The sequence below is a fragment of the Coregonus lavaretus genome (genome assembly GCF_964263955.1).
Source record: "Coregonus lavaretus genome assembly, contig: HAP1_SCAFFOLD_1616, whole genome shotgun sequence".
Taxonomy (NCBI): domain Eukaryota; kingdom Metazoa; phylum Chordata; class Actinopteri; order Salmoniformes; family Salmonidae; genus Coregonus; species Coregonus lavaretus.
The window spans coordinates 1-21,453 of record NW_028158485.1 but is presented as its reverse complement, the minus strand read 5'-3'; the positions used below and the strand labels follow the sequence as shown (position 1 = coordinate 21,453).

General features: G+C 49.5%; 1 protein-coding gene across 1 annotated transcript in view; it reads left to right on the top strand.

Annotated features, from left to right (window-relative positions):
* LOC311123929 (TBC domain-containing protein kinase-like protein) overlaps nucleotides 1–18,574 on the top strand; it is a gene marked incomplete at its 3' end in the record, with an annotated part of 33,320 nt that extends 14,746 nt beyond the window's left edge. The window contains exons 21-22 of the mRNA XM_084198149.1: nucleotides 8,066–8,102; nucleotides 18,413–18,574. Coding sequence (XP_084054275.1) covers nucleotides 8,066–8,102; nucleotides 18,413–18,574 — 199 coding nt within the window. The remainder of the gene's footprint in view (nucleotides 1–8,065; nucleotides 8,103–18,412) is intronic.
* Nucleotides 18,575–21,453: the final 2,879 nt, after the last annotated feature.

Sequence of the window (21,453 nt, the reverse complement as noted above, 5' to 3'; positions counted from 1 at the left end):
CATCCCCCGTTCCAGAACACTTTCCCTATTGCGCTCACGGGCTCTCTCTCTCTGTCTCTGTCTGTCTCTGTCTCTGTCTCTCTCTGTCTCTCTGTCTGTCTCTCTCTGTCTGTCTCTCTCTGTCTGTCTCTCTCTCGCTGTCTCTCTCTCTCTCTCTCTCTCTCTCTCTCTCTCTCTCTCTCTCTCTCTCTCGCTCTCTCTCGCTCTCTCTCGCTCTCTCATTTATTAAATATATACAGTGGGGAGAACAAGTATTTGATACACTGCTGATTTTGCAGGTTTTCCTACTTACAAAACATGTAGAGGTCTGTAATTGTTATCATAAAAAAATCCAGAAAATCACATTGTATGATTTTTAAGTAATTAATTTGCATTTTATTGCATGACATAAGTATTTGATACATCAAAAAAGCAGAACTTAATATTTGGTACAGAAACAGTCAGTATTAAGCTGCATTAAGTACTGCAATGCATCTCCTCCTCATGGACTGCACCAGATTTGCCAGTTCTTGCTGTGAGATGTTACCCCACTCTTCCACCAAGGCACCTGCAAGTTACCGGACATTTCTGGGGGGAATTGCCCTAGCCCTCACCCTCCGATCCAACAGGTCCCAGACGTGCTCAATGGGATTGAGATCCGGGCTCTTCGCTGGCCATGGCAGAACACTGACATTCCTGTCTTGCAGGAAATCATGCACAGAACGAGCAGTATGGCTGGTGGCATTGTCATGCTGGTGGGTCATGTCAGGATGAGCCTGCAGGAAGGGTACCACATGAGGGAGGAGGATGTCTTCCCTTTAACGCACAGCGTTGAGATTGCCTGCAATGACAACAAGCTCAGTCCGATGATGCTGTGACACATCGCCCCAGACCATGATGGACCTCCACCTCCAAATCGATCCCGCTACAGAGTACAGGCCTCGGTGTAACACTCATTCCTTCGACGATACACGCGAATCCGACCATCACCCCTGGTGAGACAAAACCGTGACTCGTCAGTGAAGAGCACTTTTTCCCAGTCCTGGTCCAGTGACGGTGGGTTTGTGCCCATAGGCAACGTTGTTGCCGGTGATGTCTGGTGAGGACCTGCCTTACAACAGGCCTACAAGCCCTCAGTCCAGCCTCTCTCAGCCTATTGCAGATAGTCTGAGCACTGATGGAGGGATTGTGCATTCCTGGTGTAACTCGTGCAGTTGTTGTTGCCATCCTGTACCTGTCCCGCAGGTGTGATGTTCGGATGTACCGATCCTGTGCAGGTGTTGTTACACGTGGTCTGCCACTGCGAGGACGATCAGCTGTCCGTCCTGTCTCCCTGTAGCGCTGTCTTAGGCGTCTCACAGTACGGACATTGCAATTTATTAACCTGGCCACATCTGCAGTCCTCATGCCTCCTTGCAGCATGCCTAAGGCACGTTCACGCAGATGAGCAGGGACCCTGGGCATTTTTTGTTTGGTGTTTTTCAGAGTAGGTAGAAAGGCCTCTTTAGTGTCCTAAGTTTTCATAACTGTGACCTTAATTGCCTACCATCTGTAAGCTGTTAGTGTCTTAACGACCATTCCACAGGTGCATGTTCATTAATTGCTTATGGTTAATTGAACAAGCATGGGAAACAGTGTTTAAACCATTACAATGAAGATCTGTGAAGTTATTTTGATTTTTACAAATTATCTTTGAAAGACAGGGTCCTGAAAAAGGGACGTTTCCTTTTTTGCTGAGTTTATATATACACTACCAGAAGATAGCCCTATTTGGTAAAAGACCAAGTCCATATTATTGCATGAACAGCTTAAATAAGCAAAGAGAAACGACAGTCCATCATTACTTTAGGACATGAAGGTCAGTCAACACGGAACATTTCAAGAACTTTGAAAGTTTTTTCAAGTGCAGTCGCAAAAACCATCAAGCGCTATGATGGACCGCCACAGGAATGGAAGACCCAGAGTTACCTCTGCTGCAGAGGATAAGTTAATTAGAGTTACCAGCCTCAGAAATTGCAGCCCAAATAAATGCTTCACAGAGTTCAAGTTACAGACACATCTCAACAGCAGCTGTTCAGAGGGGACTGTGTGAATCAGGCCTTCATGGTCGAATTGCTGCAAAGAAACCACTACTAAAGGACACCAATAAGAAGAAGAGACCTGCTTGGGCCAAGAAACACGAGCAGTGGACATTAGACCGGTGGAAATGTGGCCTTTGGTCTGCAGTCCAAATTTGAGATTTTTGGTTCAAACCGCCGTGTCTTTGTGAGACGCGGTGTGGGTGAATGGATGATCTCTGCATGTGTAGTTCTCACCGTAAAGCATGGAGGAGGAGATGTTATGGTGTGGGGGTGCTTTGCTGGTGACACTGTCTGTGATTTATTTAGAATTCAAGGCACACTTAACCAGCATGGCTACCACAGCATTCTGCAGCGATACGCCATCCCATCTGGTTTGAGCATAGGACTATCATTTGATTTTCGACAGGACAATGACCCAACACACCTCCAGGCTGTGTAAGGGCTATTTTACCAAGAAGGAGAGTGATGGAGTGCTGCATCCGATGACCTGGCCTCCACAATCCCCTGACCTCAACCCAATTGAGATGGTTTGGGATGAGTCGGACCGCAAAGTGAAGGAAAAGCAGCCAACAAGTGCTCAGCATATGTAGGAACTCCTTCAAGACTGTTAGAAAAGCATTCCAGGTGAAGCTGGTTGAGAGAATGCCAAGAGTGTGCAAAGCTGTCATGAAGGCAAAGAAGAATCTCAAATATAAAATATATTTGATTTGATTTGTTTAACGCTTTTTTTGGTTACTACATGATTCCATATGTGTTATTTCATCATTTTGATGTCTTCACTGTTATTCTACAATGTAGAAAATAGTAAAAATAAAGAAAAACCCTTGAATGAGTAGGTGTTCTAAAACTTTTGACCTGTAGTGTATAGTGTCAAGACAAAGTATGTGAAACCTTTGGAATTGCCTGGATTTCTGCATAAATCGGTCATAAAATTTGATCTGATCTTCATCTAAGTCACAACAATAGACAAACACAGTCTGCTTAAGCTAATAACACACAAACAATTATATGTTGTCATGTCTTTATTGAACACACCGTGTAAACATTCACTGTGCAGGGTGGGTAAAGTATGTGAACTCTTGGATTTAATAACTGGTTGACCCTCCTTTTGCAGCAATAACCTCAACCAAACGTTTTCTGTAGTTGCGTTTCAGACCTGCACAATGGTAAGGAGGAATTTTCGACCATTCCTCTTTTACAAAACTGTTTCAGTTCAGCAATATTCTTGGGATGTCTGGTGTGAACCGCTCTCTTGAGGTCATGCCACAGCATCTCAATCGGGTTGAGGTCAGGCCTCTGACTGGGCCACTCCAGAAAGTGTATTTTCTTCTGTTGAAGCCATTCTGTTGTTGATTTACTTCTGTGTTTTGAGTCGTTGTCCTGTTGCATCACCCAACTTCTGTTGAGCTTCAATTGGCGGACAGATAGCCTTACATTCCCCTGCAAAATGTCTTGATAAACTTGGGAATTCATTTTTCCGCCGTTGATAGCAAGCTGTCCAGGCCCTGAGGCAGCAAAGCAGCCCCAAACCATGATGCTCCCTCCACCATACTTTACAGTTGGGATGAGGTTTTGATGTTGGTGTGCTGTGCCTTTTTTTTCTCCACACATAGTGTTGTGTGTTCCTTCCAAACAACTCCACTTTAGTTTCATCTGTCCACAGAATATTTTGCCAGTAGTGCTGTGGAACTTCCAGGTGCTCTTTTGCGAACTTCAGACATGCAGCAATGTTTTTTTTGGACAGCAGTGGCTTCTTCCGTGGTGTCCTCCCATGAACACCATTCTTGTTTAGTGTTTTACATATCGTAGACTCATCAACAGAGATATTAGCATGTTCCAGAGATTTCTGTAAGTCTTTAGCTGACACTCTAGGATTCATCTTAACCTTATTGAGCATTCTGCGCTGTGCTCTTGCAGTCATCTTTTGAGGATGGCCACTCCTAGGGAGAGTAGCAACAGTGCTGAACTTTCTCCATTTATAGACAATTTGTCTTACCGTGGACTGATGAACATCAAGGCTTTTAGAGATCCTTTTGTAACCTTTTCCAGCTTTATGCAAGTCAACCATTCTTAATCTTAGGATCTTCTGAGATCTCTTTTGTTTGAGGCATGGTTCACATCAGGCAATGCTTCTTGTGAATAGCAAACTCACATTTTCTGAGTGTTTTTTATAGGGCAGGGCCGCTCTAACCAACATCACCAATCTCGTCTCATTGATTGGACTCCAGGTTAGCTGACTCCTGACTCCAATTACCTTTTGGAGAAGTCATTAGCCTAGGGGTTCACATACTTTTTCCAACCTACACTGTGAATGTTTAAATGATGCATTCAATATAGACAAGAAAAATACAATAATTTGTGTGTTATTAGTTTAAGCACACTGTGTTTGTCTATTGTTGTGACTTAGATGAAATTGTATGACCAATTTATGCAGAAATCCAGGTAATTCCAAAGGGTTCACATACTTTTTCTTGCCACTGTGTGTATATATATTATATATATATATATATATATATATATATATATATATATATATATATATATATATATATATATATATATATATATATATATACTGCTAAAAAATAAATAAAGGAGCACTAAATAACACATCCTAGATCTGAATGAATGAAATATTCTTATTAAATACTTTTTTTCTTTACATAGTTGAATGTGCTGACAACAAAATCACACAAAAATTATCAATGGAAATCAAATTTATCAACCCATGGAGGTCTGGATTTGGAGTCACCCTCAAAATTAAAGTGGAAAACCACATTACAGGCTGATCCAACTTTGATGTAATGTCCTTAAAACAAGTCAAAATGAGGCTCAGTAGTGTGTGTGGCCTCCACGTGCCTGTATGACCTCCCTACAACGCCTGGGCATGCTCCTGATGAGGTGGCGGATGGTCTCCTGAGGGATCTCCTCCCAGACCTGGACTAAAGCATCCGCCAACTCCTGGACAGTCTGTGGTGCAACGTGGCGTTGGTGGATGGAGCGAGACATGATGTCCCAGATGTGCTCAATTGGATTCAGGTCTGGGGAACGGGCGGGCCAGTCCATAGCATCAATGCCTTCCTCTTGCAGGAACTGCTGACACACTCCAGCCACATGAGGTCTAGCATGGTCTTGCATTAGGAGGAACCCAGGGCCAACCGCACCAGCATATGGTCTCACAAGGGGTCTGAGGATCTCATCTCGGTACCTAATGGCAGTCAGGCTACCTCTGGCGAGCACATGGAGGGCTGTACGACCCCCCCCCCAAAGAAATGCCACCCCACACCATGACTGACCCACCGCCAAACCGGTCATGCTGGAGGATGTTGCAGGCAGCAGAACGTTCTCCACGGCGTCTCCAGACTCTGTCACGTCTGTCACATGTGCTCATTTGTGAACCTGCTTTCATCTGTGAAGAGCACAGGGCGCCAGTGGCGAATTTGCCAATCTTGGTGTTCTCTGGCAAATGCCAAACGTCCTGCACGGTGTTGGGCTGTAAGCACAACCCCCACCTGTGGACGTCGGGCCCTCATACCACCCTCATGGAGTCTGTTTCTGACCGTTTGAGCAGACACATGCACATTTGTGGCCTGCTGGAGGTCATTTTGCAGGGCTCTGGCAGTGCTCCTCCTGCTCCTCCTTGCACAAAGGCGGAGGTAGCAGTCCTGCTGCTGGGTTGTTACCCTCCTACGGCCTCCTCCACGTCTCCTGATGTACTGGCCTGTCTCGTGGTAGCGCCTCCATGCTCTGGACACTACGCTGACAGACACAGCAAACCTTCTTGCCACAGCTCGCATTGATGTGCCATCCTGGATGAGCTGCACTACCTGAGCCACTTGTGTGGGTTGTAGACTCCGTCTCATGCTACCACTAGAGTGAAAGCACCGCCAGCATTCAAAAGTGACCAAAACATCAGCCAGGAAGCATAGGAACTGAGAAGTGGTCTGTGGTCAACACCTGCAAAACCAGTCCTTTATTGGGGGGTGTCTTGCTAATTGCCTATAATTTCCACCTGTTGTCTATTCCATTTGCACAACAGCATGTGAAATTTATTGTCAATCAGTGTTGCTTCCTAAGTGGACAGTTTGATTTCACAGAAGTGTGATTGACTTGGAGTTACATTGTGTTGTATAAGTGTTCCCTTTATTTTTTTGAGCAGTGTATATACCATAGCAAGGTTAAAGGCGCTACAGGCGCTACCCAAGTCGTTATCGGGCTGATGAATGTGCGTCACCTCGGTGGACCAGCCCTGGGGACCTCTTCCAGAGAAAGGCTGAGTCTATCAAATAGGAGCCAGGTATTTTATGGTGCCCGGTTTTTAAAGATGGATGGTGGAAGTGTTTGATAACGTGTGTTACTCCGCTACTGAATGAAACACTGACATTGTTCAAAGTTCAGATTTAACCTTTATTTAACCAGGTGGGTCAGTTTAGCACCATTTCTCATTTACAATGACAACCTGAAACCATGAAACCACAGACCATATATCAGTGAAACCATGGTGATTAGATGTGGCTGTCCCTGTCTGAAAACACTTACTGTGGGAAGAAAATAATCACAATTAGATGTTCCACAGGTTTTCCTGTGTGGGTTTGACATGTCACTTTAGGAAAATAAAGAAAGTCATACACTAAAACCATCTAAGAATCAACATTTCTGCCCACGTCTACATAGTGATTTGAACAAAGGCATTCCGCTACAAAGCATTACCTTGAACAGATTTCTTATTATGGTCTTCCTTTATTGTCAAGCAATGATGCTGTTGTACATTAGTTTCCAAGCCGCCTCTTCACAGAGGTTAACCGAGTGCGTGGCGTTCTAATGATGTCATCTGGACACTTGTGAACCTCTGTTTTATTTGTATTTAACTTCCCTTTCAAAGGCAAAGGGATTGAAACATTATTTTCCCAGTCTGGTCGGGATAATAATATTTGAACTCAGTGTGTTGATACAGCTTTTAATGTTTGATGTCTTATCCAAACCATAAATAATTCACATATGATGTTCGGAGAATGTGGAGAGATGGAGGGATTTTGTGAGTGTTGTTCTACCAAAGTAGTAAATCTGTACGTAGGCTATAAAAAGCCCAAATGTTAGGCTACCCAGTAACCACAACACGAACCCTCTGTTTGATTTCCCCTGTATACGTGTCAAAGCAGAGTTAGTACAGTGTGCTGTGGTGGTTATAGAACAACAGACAATGTCATATAATACTACTTTGTCTACAATACAGTCCAGTACAGTCCAGTGTATTGTGGCAGTCTCCTCCTGTAATGCTTTAAACCATAGGACCACTACTACCATGCAGCACGTAGGCTAGACTCCCTGGCCCGGTTGTTCAATTTAGGCTGTTTCAATTTGGCCTTCCTTCCCTCCCTCCCTCCCCTGGATGGCATTCACACCTTTCTACTACAACTAATCCCATCAGGCTTAGCCAGGGCTCTGTGGAGGAGACTGCTCAAATTGAGGCCGAGGCTCTGAGTAATTAACCAGCTGAAATACATTTAATTCCAATACCCCCCCCCAGAACAGGTGGTTGTTAGTTGCATTTTTAATATCACACCCATGCACTTCCGCCTATGAGAGGGAGAGGGAGAGGGAGAGGGAGAGAGAAGAAGTGATTGAGATAATGAGATGTCATTGTTAGCTGTCTCTCCATTTCCAGTACTCAGCAGTTTGTCCTTATTGCCACCACTCACTCACTTACTTACTTACACACACACACCCAGAGGCAATGCAAACTTAGCAGAAATCAGATCAGACAAACCTTGTATGACCGATGTGGCTGACTTACGAAATGTCTCGGCTGAAAAAGTTAAATCGATCTAACAGTTTAGTGTATTTTGTATGACATTGATTTGATGTGTTTTGGGTTGGAATGTGCACTAACAAACGTGTATAGCTAGGACTGTTCCATAAAGAATACTACTGTAATGCATAGAACAGAGTAGAAATGCATGAATTGATTTCTTTCATTGACTATATCCGCTCTCTTTCCCTTGCAGCTCTATGCCATTCCGTGGTTCCTCACCATGTTCACACGTAAGTTGACTTTCTTTTTATTGACCTTCTTTTTATTATTATGAATGTGGGAGTGTCCATATTCTATAGACCTTGACAGGGTGTTGGGTCAGCAGCGTTTGGAACTCAGAACAGAGCAGTTTGGAAAGGTCAAAGCCTCAAGTACGGTAAGGATTAGCAGCTTTTGACAGTAGTGTGACCTTTATACCAACCCTATTAGATTCTGGTTCTATAGTCTACTGGGTTTATATTATACCACAGAGACTGCTGCTATAAAGGCTATTCTAGTCTACTCTATTCTAATCTACTCTATTAGAATCTACTCTATTCGAATCTATTCTAGTCTACTCTATTCTAATCTACTCTATTCTAGTCTACTCTATTCTAGTCTACTCTATTCTCCTCTATTCTAATCTCCTCTATTCTCCTCTACTCTATTCTAATCTATTCTATTCTAATCTACTCTAATCTCCTCTATTCTAATCTCCTCTATTCTCCTCTATTCTAATCTACTGCTGGTCTATTACTTCTGTGGTAATATCTTCCTATAACCTTTATACGGCTACATAAAGAGTGGACATCATTCTGGTCTACTGGCTGAATACCATTTGGAATTCAGCCAACAAGACAATCACATTACAGATATGGCTAGTCGTTAACTGAAGTAGCCTATGAAAGCATAATTTGCCTACTCAGGCTTTACAGTTCTGTGTCATGCAGTAGGTGAACAGCAGGTGGCAGCATTACACTTTATCCTATAGTCGCCAAAGAATAGCGGACTCTGAAACAGAGTAGTGTTAGGGCATCTCTAGTAATATTACAATATCTAGTTTATATTACTTTAATCTCAGTTGGAGTTTGATAAGATGACACACAAAATTCAGTGTTTTTCCTATTTAATTTTGGGACATAAAATACACTATATCAGTCATATGGTCAGTTAGCAGACATACACTGAATGGCCAGTTTATTAGGTACACCCATCTAGTACCGGCTTGGACCCCCCCCTTTGCCTCCAGAACAGGCTGAATTCTTTGGGGTATTCTACAAGGTGTTAGAAACGTTCCACAGGTATGTTGTTCCATGCTGACGCGATGCCATCACGCAGTTGCTGCAGATTGGACGGCGGTACATTCATGCTGCGAACAGCCCGTTCCATCTCATCCCAAAGATGCTCTGTTGGGTTGAGGTTTGAGGACTGCGCAGGCCACTCAAGTAAACTGAACTCACTGTCATGTTCCAGGTGATATCTTTCCACTCCTCAATTGTCCAGTGTTGGTGATCGCGTGCCCACTAGAGCCGCTTCTTCTTGATTTTAGCTGATAGGAGTGGAACCCGGTGTGGTCGACTGCTGCAATAGCCCATCCGTGACAAGGACCGACGAGTTGTGCGTTCCAAGATGCCGTTCTGCACACCACTGTTGTACTGCGCTGTTATTTGTCTGTTTGTGGCCCGCCTGTTAGCTTGCACGATTCTTTCCATTCTCATTCTACCTCTCTCATCAACTAGCTGTTTTCACCCACTGGACTGCCACTGACTGGATGTTTTTTGTTTGTCGCACCATTCTCGGTAAACCCTAGACACTGTCGTGCGTGAAAAGAAACAGGAGGGCGGCCGTTTCTGAAATACTGGATCCGGTGCACCTGGCACCGTCAATCATACCACGCTCAAAGTTGCTTAGGTCACTCATTTTGCCCATTCTAACATTCAATCGAACAGTAACTGAATGCCCCGATGCCTGTCTGCCTGCTTTATATAGCAGACCATGGCCACATGACTCACTGTCTGTAGGAGCGATCCATTTTAGTGAACGGGGTGGTGTACCTAAAAAACTGGCCGGTGAGTGACTGTTACATTTAATGTTGAAAATTCATCAGTAAATGTCTGGGGCTTTGCATAGATTTTTATTTCATTTGCAGTTCCATAAAATGCCTCTCTACCATCTAAAGCACGGTGTGTGTAGTGTCTCTAAAATACAAAGACACACATGAGAATCCTCAAGCATGCCCACCCACATAGACACACGGCTCCCAGGGGCTCTGAGTGTGAGGCCTGCCCCCATCCTTCCCAAACCAGCGTCAGTCCCTCGCCCTTCTCCTCCATCCTACTTCCTGACTGCTAATGCACCCAGCCTAGGAGAGTGTTTGAGGGCCATCTCCCTGCCTCCACACACACACACACACACACTCTGCCCGTCACTCACACCCACCGGCTGCTCAGTCGACTGTTAATGTGCTGAAGAATCTCAGGATTCTCCAAGGCTTAGCTCCCACTCCTCTGTACCAGTCCTACCACTCCTCTCTTACCACTCCTCTCCTACCAGTCCTAGCACTCCTCTCCCACCAATCCTACCACACCTCTCTCACCAGTCCTACCACACCACTCCTCTCCTACTCCTCTACCACCAGTCCTACCACTCCTCTCCCACCAGTCCTACCACTCCTCTCCCACCAGTCCAACCACTCCTCTCCTACCAGTCCTACCACTCCTCTCCCACCAATCCTACCACACCTCTCCCACAAGTCCTACCACACCACTCCTCTCCACCAATCCTACCACTCCTCTCCTACCAGTCCTACCACTCCTCTCCCACCAATCCTACCACACCTCTCCCACCAGTCCTACCACACCACTCCTCTCCTACTCCTCTCCACCAATCCTACCACTCCTCTCCCACCAGTCCTACCACTCCTCTCCCACCAGTCCTACCACTCCTCTCCACCAATCCTACCACTCCTCTCCCACCAATCCTACCACTCCTCTCCCACCAATCCTACCACACCTCTCCCACCAGTCCTACCACACCACTCCTCTCCTACTCCTCTCCACCAGTCCTACCACTCCTCTCCCACCAGTCCTACCACACCACTCCTCTCCTACTCCTCTCCACCAGTCCTACCACTCCTCTCCACCAGTCCTACCACTCCTCTCCCACCAGTCCTACCACTCCTCTCCACCAGTCCTATCACTCCTCTCCACCAGTCCTACCACTCCTCTCCACCAGTCCTACCACTCCTCTCCACCAGTCCTACCACTCATCTCCCACCAGTCCTACCACTCCTCTCCACCAGTCCTACCACTCCTCTCCACCAGTCCTACCACTCCTCTCCACCAGTCCTACCACTCCTCTCCACCAGTCCTACCACTCCTCTCCACCAGTCCTACCACTCCTCTCCCACAAGTCCTACCACTCCTCTCCCACCAGTCCTACCACACCACTCCTCTCCTACTCCTCTCCACCAGTCCTACCACTCCTCTCCACCAGTCCTACCACTCCTCTCCAACCAGTCCTACCACTCCTCTCCACCAATCCTACCACTCCTCTCCCACCAATCCTACCACTCCTCTCCCACCAGTCCTACCACTCCTCTCCCACCAATCCTACCACTCCTCTCCCACCAGTCCTACCACTCCTCTCCACCAGTCCTACCACTCCTCTCCACCAATCCTACCACTCCTCTCCCACCAATCCTACCACTCCTCTCCCACCAGTCCTACCACTCCTCTCCACCAGTCCTACCACTCCTCTCCACCAGTCCTACCACTCCTCTCCACCAGTCCTACCACTCCTCTCCCACCAGTCCTACCACTCTTCTCCACCAGTCCTACCACTCTTCTCCACCAGTCCTACCACTCCTCTCCCACAAGTCCTACCACTCCTCTCCCACCAGTCCTACCACACCACTCCTCTCCTACTCCTCTCCACCAGTCCTACCACTCCTCTCCCACCAGTCCTACCACTCCCCTCCTACTCCTCTCCACCAGTCCTACCACTCCTCTCCTACTCCTCTCCACCAGTCCTACCACTCCTCTCCCACAAGTCCTACCACTCCTCTCCCACCAGTCCTACCACACCACTCCTCTCCTACTCCTCTCCACCAGTCCTACCACTCCTCTCCAACCAGTCCTACCACTCCTCTCCACCAATCCTACCACTCCTCTCCCACCAATCCTACCACTCCTCTCCCACCAGTCCTACCACTCCTCTCCACCAGTCCTACCACTCCTCTCCACCAGTCCTACCACTCCTCTCCACCAGTCCTACCACTCCTCTCCCACCAGTCCTACCACTCCTCTCCACCAGTCCTACCACTCCTATCCACCAGTCCTACCACTCCTCTCCACCAGTCCTACCACTCCTCTCCCACCAGTCCTACCACTCCTCTCCACCAGTCCTACCACTCCTCTCCACCAGTCCTACCACTCCTCTCCCACCAGTCCTACCACTCCCCTCCTACTCCTCTCCACCAGTCCTACCACTCCTCTCCTACTCTCCACCAGTCCTACCACTCCTCTCCCACAAGTCCTACCACTCCTCTCCCACCAGTCCTACCACACCACTCCTCTCCTACTCCTCTCCACCAGTCCTACCACTCCTCTCCCACCAGTCCTACCACTCCTCTCCACCAGTCCTATCACTCCTCTCCACCAGTCCTACCACTCCTCTCCACCAGTCCTACCACTCCTCTCCACCAGTCCTACCACTCATCTCCCACCAGTCCTACCACTCCTCTCCACCAGTCCTACCACTCCTCTCCACCAGTCCTACCACTCCTCTCCACCAGTCCTACCACTCCTCTCCACCAGTCCTACCACTCCTCTCCACCAGTCCTACCACTCCTCTCCCACAAGTCCTACCACTCCTCTCCCACCAGTCCTACCACACCACTCCTCTCCTACTCCTCTCCACCAGTCCTACCACTCCTCTCCACCAGTCCTACCACTCCTCTCCAACCAGTCCTACCACTCCTCTCCACCAATCCTACCACTCCTCTCCCACCAATCCTACCACTCCTCTCCCACCAGTCCTACCACTCCTCTCCCACCAATCCTACCACTCCTCTCCCACCAGTCCTACCACTCCTCTCCACCAGTCCTACCACTCCTCTCCACCAATCCTACCACTCCTCTCCCACCAATCCTACCACTCCTCTCCCACCAGTCCTACCACTCCTCTCCACCAGTCCTACCACTCCTCTCCACCAGTCCTACCACTCCTCTCCACCAGTCCTACCACTCCTCTCCCACCAGTCCTACCACTCTTCTCCACCAGTCCTACCACTCTTCTCCACCAGTCCTACCACTCCTCTCCCACAAGTCCTACCACTCCTCTCCCACCAGTCCTACCACACCACTCCTCTCCTACTCCTCTCCACCAGTCCTACCACTCCTCTCCCACCAGTCCTACCACTCCCCTCCTACTCCTCTCCACCAGTCCTACCACTCCTCTCCTACTCCTCTCCACCAGTCCTACCACTCCTCTCCCACAAGTCCTACCACTCCTCTCCCACCAGTCCTACCACACCACTCCTCTCCTACTCCTCTCCACCAGTCCTACCACTCCTCTCCAACCAGTCCTACCACTCCTCTCCACCAATCCTACCACTCCTCTCCCACCAATCCTACCACTCCTCTCCCACCAGTCCTACCACTCCTCTCCACCAGTCCTACCACTCCTCTCCACCAGTCCTACCACTCCTCTCCCACCAGTCCTACCACTCCTCTCCACCAGTCCTACCACTCCTATCCACCAGTCCTACCACTCCTCTCCACCAGTCCTACCACTCCTCTCCCACCAGTCCTACCACTCCTCTCCACCAGTCCTACCACTCCTCTCCACCAGTCCTACCACTCCTCTCCCACCAGTCCTACCACTCCCCTCCTACTCCTCTCCACCAGTCCTACCACTCCTCTCCTACTCTCCACCAGTCCTACCACTCCTCTCCCACAAGTCCTACCACTCCTCTCCCACCAGTCCTACCACACCACTCCTCTCCTACTCCTCTCCACCAGTCCTACCACTCCTCTCCAACCAGTCCTACCACTCCTCTCCACCAATCCTACCACTCCTCTCCCACCAATCCTACCACTCCTCTCCCACCAGTCCTACCACTCCTCTCCACCAGTCCTACCACTCCTCTCCACCAGTCCTACCACTCCTCTCCCACCAGTCCTACCACTCCTCTCCACCAGTCCTACCACTCCTATCCACCAGTCCTACCACTCCTCTCCACCAGTCCTACCACTCCTCTCCCACCAGTCCTACCACTCCTCTCCACCAGTCCTACCACTCCTCTCCACCAGTCCTACCACTCTTCTCCACCAGTCCTACCACTCCTCTCCCACAAGTCCTACCACTCCTCTCCCACCAGTCCTACCACACCACTCCTCTCCTACTCCTCTCCACCAGTCCTACCACTCCTCTCCCACCAGTCCTACCACTCCCCTCCTACTCCTCTCCACCAGTCCTACCACTCCTCTCCTACTCCTCTCCACCAGTCCTACCACTCCTCTCCCACAAGTCCTACCACTCCTCTCCCACCAGTCCTACCACACCACTCCTCTCCTACTCCTCTCCACCAGTCCTACCACTCCTCTCCAACCAGTCCTACCACTCCTCTCCACCAGTCCTACCACTCCTCTCCACCAGTCCTACCACTCCTCTCCACCAGTCCTACCACTCCTCTCCACCAGTCCTACCACTCCTCTCCCACCAGTCCTACCACTCCTCTCCACCAGTCCTACCACTCCTATCCACCAGTCCTACCACTCCTCTCCACCAGTCCTACCACTCCTCTCCCACCAGTCCTACCACTCCTCTCCACCAGTCCTACCACTCCTCTCCCACCAGTCCTACCACTCCCCTCCTACTCCTCTCCACCAGTCCTACCACTCCTCTCCTACTCCTCTCCACCAGTCCTACCACTCCTCTCCCACAAGTCCTACCACCCCTCTCCCACCAGTCCTACCACACCACTCCTCTCCTACTCCTCTCCCACCAGTCCTACCACTCCTCTCCACCAGTCCTACCACTCCTATCCACCAGTCCTACCACTCCTCTCCACCAGTCCTACCACTCCTCTCCCACCAGTCCTACCACTCCTCTCCACCAGTCCTACCACTCCTCTCCACCAGTCCTACCACTCCTCTCCCACCAGTCCTACCACACCACTCCTCTCCTACTCCTCTCCACCAGTCCTACCACTCCTCTCCCACCAGTCCTACCACTCCCCTCCTACTCCTCTCCACCAGTCCTACCACTCCTCTCCTACTCCTCTCCACCAGTCCTACCACTCCTCTCCTACTCCTCTCCACCAGTCCTACCACTCCTCTCCCACCAGTCCTACCACTCCCCTCCTACTCCTCTCCACCAGTCCTACCACTCCTCTCCTACTCCTCTCCACCAGTCCTACCACTCCTCTCCCACAAGTCCTACCACTCCTCTCCCACCAGTCCTACCACACCACTCCTCTCCTACTCCTCTCCACCAGTCCTACCACTCCTCTCCAACCAGTCCTACCACTCCTCTCCACCAATCCTACCACTCCTCTCCCACCAATCCTACCACTCCTCTCCCACCAGTCCTACCACTCCTCTCCACCAGTCCTACCACTCCTCTCCACCAGTCCTACCACTCCTCTCCCACCAGTCCTACCACTCCTCTCCACCAGTCCTACCACTCCTATCCACCAGTCCTACCACTCCTCTCCACCAGTCCTACCACTCCTCTCCCACCAGTCCTACCACTCCTCTCCACCAGTCCTACCACTCCTCTCCACCAGTCCTACCACTCCTCTCCCACCAGTCCTACCACTCCCCTCCTACTCCTCTCCACCAGTCCTACCACTCCTCTCCTACTCTCCACCAGTCCTACCACTCCTCTCCCACAAGTCCTACCACTCCTCTCCCACCAGTCCTACCACACCACTCCTCTCCTACTCCTCTCCACCAGTCCTACCACTCCTCTCCAACCAGTCCTACCACTCCTCTCCACCAATCCTACCACTCCTCTCCCACCAATCCTACCACTCCTCTCCCACCAGTCCTACCACTCCTCTCCACCAGTCCTACCACTCCTCTCCACCAGTCCTACCACTCCTCTCCCACCAGTCCTACCACTCCTCTCCACCAGTCCTACCACTCCTATCCACCAGTCCTACCACTCCTCTCCACCAGTCCTACCACTCCTCTCCCACCAGTCCTACCACTCCTCTCCACCAGTCCTACCACTCCTCTCCACCAGTCCTACCACTCTTCTCCACCAGTCCTACCACTCCTCTCCCACAAGTCCTACCACTCCTCTCCCACCAGTCCTACCACACCACTCCTCTCCTACTCCTCTCCACCAGTCCTACCACTCCTCTCCCACCAGTCCTACCACTCCCCTCCTACTCCTCTCCACCAGTCCTACCACTCCTCTCCTACTCCTCTCCACCAGTCCTACCACTCCTCTCCCACAAGTCCTACCACTCCTCTCCCACCAGTCCTACCACACCACTCCTCTCCTACTCCTCTCCACCAGTCCTACCACTCCTCTCCAACCAGTCCTACCACTCCTCTCCACCAGTCCTACCACTCCTCTCCACCAGTCCTACCACTCCTCTCCACCAGTCCTACCACTCCTCTCCACCAGTCCTACCACTCCTCTCCCACCAGTCCTACCACTCCTCTCCACCAGTCCTACCACTCCTATCCACCAGTCCTACCACTCCTCTCCACCAGTCCTACCACTCCTCTCCCACCAGTCCTACCACTCCTCTCCACCAGTCCTACCACTCCTCTCCCACCAGTCCTACCACTCCCCTCCTACTCCTCTCCACCAGTCCTACCACTCCTCTCCTACTCCTCTCCACCAGTCCTACCACTCCTCTCCCACAAGTCCTACCACCCCTCTCCCACCAGTCCTACCACACCACTCCTCTCCTACTCCTCTCCCACCAGTCCTACCACTCCTCTCCACCAGTCCTACCACTCCTATCCACCAGTCCTACCACTCCTCTCCACCAGTCCTACCACTCCTCTCCCACCAGTCCTACCACTCCTCTCCACCAGTCCTACCACTCCTCTCCACCAGTCCTACCACTCCTCTCCCACCAGTCCTACCACACCACTCCTCTCCTACTCCTCTCCACCAGTCCTACCACTCCTCTCCCACCAGTCCTACCACTCCCCTCCTACTCCTCTCCACCAGTCCTACCACTCCTCTCCTACTCCTCTCCACCAGTCCTACCACTCCTCTCCTACTCCTCTCCACCAGTCCTACCACTTCTCTCCACCAGTCCTACCACTCCCCTACCACTCCTCTCCCACCAGTCCTACCACTCCCCTCCTACTCCTCTCCACCAGTCCTACCACTCCTCTCCTACTCCTCTCCACCAGTCCTACCACTCCTCTCCTACTCCTCTCCACCAGTCCTACCACTTCTCTCCACCAGTCCTACCACTCCCCTCCCACTCCTCTCCACCAGTCCTACCACTCCTCTCCCACCAGTCCTACCACTCCCCTCCTACTCCTCTCCACCAGTCCTACCACTCCTCTCCTACTCCTCTCCACCAGTCCTACCACTCCTCTCCTACTCCTCTCCACCAGTCCTACCACTTCTCTCCACCAGTCCTACCACTCCCCTCCCACTCCTCTCCACCAGTCCTACCACTCCTCTCCTACTCCTCCACCAGTCCTACCACTCACACATACAGCCTGCCTAGTATCCACTTCTAGGAACTGGTTATGACATTAAAAGGTGGATGTTGTTTTGATCCAATGTACTGTATGCGTCAGAGCCTCTAAGGAACAGGTAGAGGACATTAGATTAGCAAACGTTTAATGGAATAAAAATATAGCGTGGGATGGTACAGGAAGCGGTTGTATTTGGCGTAACAGAACCAAGACCTATACAGTAGGTTTCCCATTCCACACAGGTCAATGGCAAACAGCTGTGTGATGTCCTGCAGTATTAGTGTGTTCATCACTCCTCCTCATATGGGCTATTGGACAGCCAGACACTCAGTACCCCTTCAGCCCATGCTGTATACCGGCATGCTTGTCGATACAGCCTTATGCAATGTAAAGTGCTTAGAGTTTGAAAGAACCTGAAAAAAGCTCTTATAGCTGCCATGTTTTTACTTGTTTTACTGCTACTAAAGTTGTACTTGCAATTATTATTCGTGATATATGTTTGTCTTGTTAAATGGACCTTGTAATGCACTTTTTTAGTCTCTGTTTAAGAGCATCTGCCAAATGACTGAAATGTAAATCATTATTTTCTTGTCTCCCTGGGTCCCCTCTTAACGATCCCCATATCGCTCTCCCTTTCCTCCTCCCGTCTCTTTCTCATCCCTCCTTCTCACCCCTACCTCCCTCCCTCCCTCCCTCTCTCCTCTCCTCTCCTCTCCTCTCCTCTCCCTCGCTCTCTCCCTTCTGTTTCTGCTTCTGCTTGCCTTTAATGGGCTAGGTCTGTGTACTGTAAAAGCACTTTGTGACAACTGGTGATGTAGAAAAGGCTTTATAAATAAATTGGCATGATTGCTGGATCTCCCCCTCTTCCTCTACAGACGTCTTCCCCCTGCACAAGATCTTCCACCTGTGGGACACCCTGCTCCTGGGGAACAGCTCCTTCCCCTTCTGCATCGGCGTTGCCATCCTGCAGCAGCTCCGAGACCGCCTGCTGGCCAACGGCTTCAACGAGTGCATCCTGCTGTTCTCCGACCTGCCAGGTGAGAGAGGGGGAGGGAGGGTGAGGTGAGGGAGACTGAGAGGGAGAGAGGGACAGGGCAAATCAGTCCCTCTTTTAGGGTGCATCCACAATGGTTCCCTATTCCCTATAGAGTGCACTACTTTTGACCTTAGACCACATATTCAATTTATAATGCACTGCTTTTGATCGCAGGGAATTCCCTATTTAGTGCAAAGTAGGCCACTATATAGAAAAAAGGCGGCCATTTTGGACAGAGTGTTAGTTTCCCTCCACTCCCCTGTTCAGTTTGATTTGATTACTGAACAGGCTCAGTGCTGGACCTCTTGGTTGTTGTATAGATGTAGTTGTCTTTATTGATTTGTTGAATGATATATGTCCTGTAGGTCCTCCCAGGAGTGCTGATGTGACTTAAGTGAAGTGGCACCATCTTACAGGAACCACTTAATGAGTCCGCTTGAAACGGATCGCTTGTTTTTATATTCAAACACACCTTCAAAAGCCCTCCAAAAATAAGAAGTGCACAGTACTCAGGATGGGGAAAAAAACTATTAGACTTTTAAGATACTATTTTCCTTCTGAACTACTTCAGTAACACTCTCCTTCCTTGCACCTGGGGCTCTGACTGTGTCTTTCTTGGCTTTTAATGATGATGTTGTGGCTCCCCAAAGGGCTAATGTGTGTGACTGATGTCTGGTATTCTAGCCTAGCGAATGACAGTGAATGATATCCCTGAAGGGAGATGCTGTGAGGTCCTCTGCTGAGAGACACTCACGCCCTTTGTGTTTTATAAGCGTGTCACGCTGTGCTCGGCAGCTGTCGGTAGACTCACCCGCTGAGAGTGCCATTTGGGAACGTGTAGACTGCTGGGCGCAGGATAACAGCGTGGCGTTCCAGCGCTGAAAATCTTTCCCGCCTCTGGTGTCCGAGAGGACATGACTCATCGTCCTGATGGATCTCTGTCGAGGCACGGGGCTTTGATCCGTTTGTGCTCGGCGTCAGTTAAAGTGATGAGACGATGATTGAGGCGTGCCAGGGTATTACCTGGAGCCTTCAGAGATGCCTGGTGTAATTTATTCTGTCTAGGCCACAATGGCAGGATTAGCTGTGAAAAGAAAGAAAAATAACCTGAGAGAAAAAAAAACGGCAAACTTACCCAATGAGCGACAGGATCTGATCTTCCTGTTCCGTCTTGTATCCAGTGCAATAGATCAGTGTCCTCTGTTCAACCTCCAGCCCTAATTTATGACACATTTCAACTGGCTGTGGATTTCAGCTTATGGGTCCTCATTTGGCCTCTCATTACGGAAGTGTGTATCGCTTTCTGAGTGTCTGTCAGTGAGGTAAAAAGTAATTTCGGGGGCACAAATTGTTCTGGGAGAGTATTAACTGGGCTGCACGGTTCCTAATCTTGTCTGTGTGTGTGGTGTGCAGTGTCTGAAACCTTCAGGTCTCAGGGCATTAGGTACAAGGGTAGCTTTCCTACAGAGCATGACCATACAGATTCACACTTAAAGGGGAACACACTACGCTGGCACTGGATCTTAGACCGGGACTGTGCTTTAACCCTGTGAAGAAGCCCTGCCTCCCTCCCAATAAAATCTAGTCATTCTATTTCTATACTCCCTCCAACCTGACAGTTTTGAGATGCACTAGCTTATGACAATGTCATGTTTGCTGATGTTGATGTGATTTATGCAGAAGCATTGGGGGACTGGTAATATTCTTTCTACGCATGGCTTCCCTGCTGAGTTTCTCCCAAGCGTTGGGCTTTTGGGTGGGTGGAGGAGTTTAGGGAATAGACTTTGACGGGGTCAGTTGGCAAGAACAAGTTGCTTTAATGCAACTTTGAGAGTAGTAGTTTTGAGTGTAAGAATGACTCGACACAATCTATGGGGGCCTCTTCTGTCTCACTCTACACCACACAGGAGTGAAGTTCTCTAACAACCCCTGGTACATGTTCAGAATACTACCTACCTCTCCCATCAGTCCCCCACCGCAAAGTATCAGAAAAGTGTCAGTGATAGAAAATCCGGGGGGCCGGCAGCATCCATAATGAATGTATCTCACAAAGCTCTCAACGCCCGGGGGATATCTCAATCAGTTTCCCTTAAACGCCATTGCCAAACTGAAACGGCGATTACCCCCGTTTGCCTGAGAGGCGGGGTGACATTAAAGTTTAAATAACAGTCGTGAGACGGCAGATGTTTTTATGCCGAAGGAGACGCTAGGGTACTCTTAAAACCTGGATGGCTGACTGGCTGCTTCTGCTGCTGATGCCATTTGTGCTCTCTTGGTCTCTCTCTCTCTCTCTCTATCTCTCTCTCTCTCTCTCTCTCTCTCTCTCTCTCTCTCTCTCTCTCTCTTTATCGCTCTTCATCTCTCCTCCCCCTCTCTCTCTCTCTCGCTCGTTCTCTCTCTCTCTTATCTCTCTTCATCTCTCCTCCCCCCTCTCTCTCTCTCTCTATCTCTATCTCTCTCTCGCTCGTTCTCTCTCTCTTTATCTCTCTTTATCTCTCTCTCTAATGCTGCTACACGTCACTGTGTTTTATTGGCAAACTCCAGCAGGCACATGTGATGAGAGAAAACAGGGGAAAGTAGAGGATTCCTTATAAAGGTAAAATATGTTAGCCCTGGATTAGCTAGCTGATTCTGGCTGGGGCTCTGTGTGTGTGTGTGTGTGTGTGAGTAAGCACAGCTGCCAGCTTCAGTATTACCACTGGTATCCCAACGCCTGGGCCCATAGGACATCACTCACTTACCAGCCTTTACACCTGTGCTGACACTTCAAAACTAAGACCCATTCACACAAGTCTATTACCAGGAATAACCCACTAAATGACTAGGTCTCTCCCTGTTTTAATAGGTGGGACTTGATACTAGGGCTAAGGGTACCATGAC